The sequence below is a fragment of the Hyposmocoma kahamanoa genome, unplaced genomic scaffold, assembly GCF_003589595.1.
Source record: "Hyposmocoma kahamanoa isolate Upper Pololo Valley unplaced genomic scaffold, ASM358959v1 65, whole genome shotgun sequence".
NCBI lineage: Eukaryota > Metazoa > Arthropoda > Insecta > Lepidoptera > Cosmopterigidae > Hyposmocoma > Hyposmocoma kahamanoa.
Window position 1 is genome coordinate 16,201,010 of NW_020653853.1, and position 6,778 is coordinate 16,207,787.

The 6,778-nt window shown below is 35.3% G+C and overlaps 1 protein-coding gene across 1 annotated transcript; it reads right to left on the reverse strand.

Annotated features, from left to right (window-relative positions):
- Positions 1 to 2,946: 2,946 nt before the first annotated feature.
- LOC113231544 lies at positions 2,947 to 6,402 on the reverse strand. Its single transcript, XM_026465865.1, has 3 exons — positions 6,038 to 6,402; positions 5,209 to 5,944; positions 2,947 to 3,020 (listed from the first exon to the last, which is right to left on the reverse strand). The coding sequence occupies exons 1-3, from the start codon at positions 6,350 to 6,352 to the stop codon at positions 2,947 to 2,949; spliced, it is 1,125 nt and encodes a 374-aa protein (XP_026321650.1). The 5' UTR covers positions 6,353 to 6,402.
- Positions 6,403 to 6,778: the final 376 nt, after the last annotated feature.

A 6,778-nucleotide genomic window follows, 5' to 3' on the forward strand; every position in this document is an offset into this window, starting at 1 on the left:
ACGGATGTTGTAAGTGATCAGGCACTGGCCTACTTGTCTTACTTTTGTAGTGACGGAAATAAATTAGAAGCTATACGCAATAACGTGTCAACCAACACGATTATAGTTTTGCGAAAATGGCAGTCAAGTGGCGGGGCGAACAAGTCGTGCGCCTGATGGTAAGTTACATGCCTGTCCATAACAGGTGCAGTGCCATTCAGAGTTTGAAATCGCAAAGATCACTGCCATTGCGCCCGTCACCCTGAGACATAAGATGACAAGTCCCTAATTGTCTATAATTTCACCAGCACATTCAAAACTGGAACATATTAATGCTGACATTACTGCTTGGCGGTAGAAGTAGATAAGATGGCAGTACTTCCCTGGACGAACTGTTTCACGACTCTACTGCTACTAAAATGTATGTAAAATGAAAACATTTTTGTCACCTCAGGAATATTGAATTGTGACTTATGGTGATTTATTATTATAATTCCCCTAAAACAACAAGCACAACAACATTTGATAAGTAAATTTTGGAACAAACTATTAAAAACAGCGTAAAATCTTTAAGTGTGATTTTAGCAAAACTGATCATATTCACGTTATTGCTTGTCAGCATCCAATTATAACTTTTTTATTACAAAAAAACCGATCTCAAAAGTTTGCTTATCCCTTATCGTTGTGTTTGTTACTTAGTCCTCGTCGAAAACGAATCATATGAGTCCAAACACAAGGTAGCTGCTGTACGCTGTTAATAATATAATAATAATTATAATTTTATTTTTCATACAACAAACAGTCCAGTTTTGTTCATAAACAATGTTGTTTCTTAAAAACTATGTTATCAGTACTAAAAAAAATTAAATTAAAATACAATTGAAATATAAATTATGCTTCATACGCGGGGCGAAAAAAGTTGGCGCATAGAAGTCGAATTGCATCTACTGACAATGGCTTCCAGTATAGGTTTGGAACTGACACGCAACCTGCAGAGCAATGAGGCGGACTTTTTACGCAAAATGGCATACAAGTCATCCGTATCAACGTAAACATACCTGACGTACTGCAGGAACGTGACAGCCCCAACAACATAATTGTATTGCACTCGTAGGACATTAATGTTCTTAAGGTATACTCGGTCATGCACGTGTACGCTTTAAAAAGCAGGATTTTTACTTGTTCATTACATCGCGCAAAACTTCGTACCACCACATTACACCTGACCGTCAGCGCCCTAAGTTCCCACTTTATATCTATGTGATAAGACGAGATCCCTGAGATCGTTGGTGACAAAGTGTTAAGGTTCCTTTAATCTGTCTGCCATAACATTTTATTTTCATTGGAATTACATATGTGCCAAGTTTTTTTGAAATCTGTTAATGGAAAATGGATGAAATTCAATAAATCCCCTAATTTGCCACCTTTTGAAAGTGGAATATTTCCTTCAAATTTGAATGGGACAGCTACTCAGGTATCCCCTTTCTAATAAAAAAGAATCATTGAAATCGGTTCATAAATGTCTGAGTATTATCGTAACATACACACACAAAAAAACCAGATGAATTGAGATCCTCCTCCACTTTTGAAGTCCGTTAAAATAATAGCCACTAATAACAATTTTTGAAAATTATTAAAATCATTTCTTTTTGTCGTCAGTAGCTTATAACAGAAGAATTAAATTCCTACCAGATTAAAATGAATCGCTAAATATTATATACAGTATTTCTTTTATTTTGTTTTTGAGCCGGAATATGTTTTATCGAAAAGATGATAAGAACAAAACAATTTTAATTAAAATGCCTCGATGATGTCATCGTTATCCTAATTTGGAATTTACCAAACTGAATAAGGAGTCGCTACATCCTTATAAATACTAATCTTGGTAAGCGTCTTCATGGAACATCACTTTTCGGTTAGCCGATTCGGATACTACATAACATTGTTACTGATTTAAATTTCTCGTTGAGAAAATTGTAAGTGCTAACATTTGTTTGATGTATACTACATTATGTGTAAATATAACTTTGTTGTATTGCAATATAGGTTTACCTTTGAAAAATTGAATATTGCAACATTTTGTTATGTGCCATCGACATCATGAACTGTAAAAATAGTTTGTTTCGAGCATTCTCGCGACAAATATATGTTTGTAGAAGGGTCCGCGTTTTGCTCTTTCTTCCCGGAACTCAGATCTGTATCAAGCAACAGACACATGTTGGACATCGTGGACAGAAATCAATTAATATTTATTTGGATACATTACGGTAATGGATACTAGATAGAGTTGATCGGTAGATATAAATTAAGATAGCTATCTTCTAAATAATAAATGAGATACAACTTTCTCAGATTACCAAAACTTTAGATGTAGATATATGAAAACGGCGTCACATGCATGTTAGTTGTTGTTTTGAGTTTTTTAATAAATATTGCAACTGTTGGCGACTGGTTGGAGCAGTGACTCGCTGACAGCGTTGAATAATTCAAACCTTTGTCAGTCGTTATCAGCGTGCTGCCTGAGCGTTGTTTTTTTAATGTCTTTCTGTAATTTCTATTTAATATATTACATAATACCATTCTATCGAGTTCTTAGGTTTTCGCGATTACACATAGGAAATGAAACTATTTTTCCGGATTTAAATCGCGTATACCATTTACTGGTCCTAGTCAACCGTGACCATGGGACCTGTAAAGGGCCCGAAACGTTGGTTTGTTTGAAAAAACCAATATACGCGATTTAAATCTGCAAAAATATTTTCATATGTCACGTTTCCTATAATACCATCCACTTAAAAATATTTCAGAAGTAAATATTATACACTCTATGTCAGGGTTTCTAAACTTTTTTCTAGTCATGGAGCCCACAAACCCTTTTCGAAAAGATAAAGAAGAAGAAAAAAATTGCATTGACGCGCGTCTCGCTCGCTGCAATAATGGATGGCAGTCAAGGTGTTTAAATGGGGTTCAGGGGTGTAACCTGATGTGACTGCGGTGTCGCAACAGCACTTGCTGTTGTGCCTCCTGCTGTGCCTTCATACCTGTATGAAGGAAGATTAGGCAGCGGATAGCGCAGTCACGGTAGCAACCATTTACATAGGTACCTACATATACTAAATCTATGGTGGCAAGTTACCTTGCAAAGTCAATATAGTCCTAAAGCAAAAGAAGTATCAACATATTAAGAATAAGATACGGTTCTTTGCCGTATCCATCTGGTCTACTCAATCCCTACAAAAAGTGAAAAATTTGCCATGTTCACAATAATGAACAAACAAAGTGGATCCGTCGGCATAGCAAGCAAAGGAATTAATTAAAATTGTTTTTTAGGTAATCTTTGGTGAAATGAAAAATTTTTGACAAATTTTAATGACAATAACCTCAGTAGAGTGTACTAAAAAACCGACCCCAAAAGTTCGTGGAATTACTTGCCAAGTTTTATTGCAATGGGTTGCCGTACTGCGCGTAACCGGATCCATTCTTTAGTCTGCCTAGGGTGCTTATAGGGGGAACATTTTCTTCAAATTTAAATGTGACCACTAATGAGGTGGCCTCTTTCCTCCAAAAAAAAAAAAGAATCATCAAAATCGGTTCACAAATGAGTTATCGCGTACAATACATACAAAAAAATATACTGACGAATTGAGAGCCTGCTTCTTTTTCTGAAGTCGGTTAAACAAAACGACAAGTATGTTAAAATAACCTGCAATACGACAGGCTATTGTATATACTTTGCCTATTTCGATCGCTGCATATAACGCCCGTGGATCTCCGAGTCATGTCCATGTTATGTGAATAAACGGCCAAGTTCTCGTACCTCTTATTTGATGCGAGTAATGACTAGGTACTAATGACATGGGTCAAATATTAATGACATGGCAGGTAGTTGTCGGTGTCCTCTGAAACCCGATGCTAGCCAAATGTGGCATGTAGCTACGACAAAATAAACACTCGTGTGTGGTCGACAGACAATGCTTGATAGATTTATATGTATTGCTGTAAAATATGGCCGTTGTTGTCGTTTAGGAAATACGATTGTGTTTTGTTTTCTTAGAAGTTCAAGAGTAAGTACTGCTTTTCATTATTACTGAGATGTGACATATCCCACCAGCAGCACTTATACGAGTATGTCAATTAACAATTTTACTTTATAAGTTTTAATGATAATTATGTTACGATGATTTTATACTTTATTTATTTATGACATCGCACCCCTGACGGAAGAATGGCATAAGTGGAATTACGTCAAACATGTTTATTGCTCCATTAGATATAGAAAAACATAACCCACATCCTCTCCAATCGGAGAGAAGCAGAGAGAGGGTGTGTGTTATATTTTTTTGAAAGAGCGTGGGTTATACTTTTGTATGTCTAAAGGAGCCATAAACATGTCTGATGTAATTCCAATTATGCGATTCTTCCATGAGGGGTAGCTACAAAACACCAACTGTTTTGCTTATAGTTAACATATATAACAATTGGAGTCAATTTCCCGGTAGAAAGAACCTGTGGATTGAAATAGGATTGTCTTAAATACGTTCAGATTCAAATAGTTATTATTTGCATTATTATTTAATTATATATATTTAAAGAATGTTACACCAAAGATATTAAACAAGATTAACTAGATATTTCATTCGTAAAAAGTATTCTACTTGACTTCAACATTTAACAACTATTATTCTTATGCAGATACTATTTTCAATAACGCTTTATGAAATTATGTTTCTTGTGATTGTTAAATTAATTAATAATATGTAGCTAAATAAATGTAATATTGTTATTGATAAAAGAATTAAAAAAAAAATTATGGACGTAATAGTACATTATGATACAAGTGTGCTAAGTTGGTCATTACACACGAGGCTTTATTACTCGCGCGAGCCGCAGGCGAGCGCGATAAGAAAGCCGAGAGTGTAATGATCAAAGCACACGTGTTTCATACGACGTTTTTCAACACATTTGCGAGGAAAATGAAACAAACTTGAGTAAAATGGAAATGAAAAATAGCTTTATTTGGCATTAATTATACAGATACACTGAATACTATATTAAGCTCACGTTAATGTAAATAATATTATTCTATTCTATACTATATCTATCAATAGCAATTAATTAAGAGTCTCCAAAGCCTATCAAAGTCATTGTATCTTGATTTTATCAAAAATGTAGTTATTTAAATTTAATTATTAAAACAATTGTTAAATGTACAATTTTCAAAATGGTAACGTGCAGTTTTGTTAGGCATTTGAACCGTCTGTGTGATATTATTTGTTACTATTTCATTATTGTCTTCTTGCGTAAAAGTCGGTGATACGGGTTCATTGTGTACAAATATGGATGAAAGTGGTGGTGGTTCATTTAAAGACTCAGAAATAGACAACCTAGGTAACAAATAACTTGTATCACGGGAGGTGGATGGCTGCGGTTCAGGACACATCTTCTTAACCTGGGGCTCCAGATTTATAGCGTGGGTTATTTGAGTACATATGTTGGACTTATTTCGAACTGAATCTTCAACATAAGACTCAGCAACTGTGCTAGATCGCCAGCCACCATGACGCTTTAAAGTAAGCAAATCAGCTCCCGAGTCAGCTAGCAATGTAGCTGATGTTCTTCGGAAACTATGCCCAGTGTATAAATCCGGGTCGGGTAGATTTAAAAACTTGGCAATTTCTTTAGGCATTGCACCAAATTTATTAATGTCTATTGGCTGAGCCACGCATCTACCCTTCTGGTAGTTTTGAAAAAACCGATCGGATTTTGCCTTATCTGTCCTAAGCGCTTCGTACTTTTTTACTATGTCGTAAAATGGACCGTGAATGGCAAACGATCTCGGTACCTTATTTTTAGTGTTGTTAATTTTAATCAAAAGCATTTGGCCATGAGTTTCTACGTCTTTTGCCGTTACTTCGCTTAGTTCTTGGCGTCTACACGCGCCAGTGACACCAAATATCATTGCAACCTGTAAAGAAATTAAAAATATAGGTATTTTCGCAAATATAATACAAGAAAAATGAAAACATAAAAAAATTAAGGTTTAATACGATCAACTGACCTTTGTTGCTAAATACTGATAATCGGGGGCTTCTTTTAAAAACTTTTCGACGTCAGTTGGCGAAAGTACCTTCGATTTTCTTGCAACATACCCATCAGAGCGTCTCTTTAAAAATGCCGTCAGATTTGAATAGTTTTTTATGTCTATGTTATTCTTGTTCTTTACTGTGGTCTTTAACATAGAATAAATGCACCAGAGCGAGCTGGGCTTAAATCTATTCGCCAGTTCATTAAAATAGGCAAGAAAAACATTTTCTGAAAACGAAGACGCTTTTTTGTTGGTTTTCCATTGTATAAAAGTTTCATATGCAGCCATGTATTTTTCTCTGGATTTCGAAGGTAATAAACTGTCACTTGCGTTTTGTGCCTCTGTGAGGATTTCGGGCGGTGTTAAATCCATCAAAATGTTTTCTTCCGTGCTTGAGCAGGACATTTTAAACACCTAGGTAATTATCTAACACACAGCGTATATAAATGTTTCGAACGTATCAATGGAAATTGGCGCGCAGAGTTATTTTTTCTGCGCCTGGCGCCGCGGCGCGGATATGCGCGCGCAGGTGCTTCGGCAATAATGAGACTTAGGTGAAATTCCTAAACAGCCAATGCGAAATAATATAAATATGTCCTTATTTCACTCAAATTCGTGTAAAATATTATCCAAAATAAGTAATTTTATTCAATTAAAGTTTTATAGGTGTATATTGTGTATGTTTTTCTATATTTATCACATCAAATAAGAAAT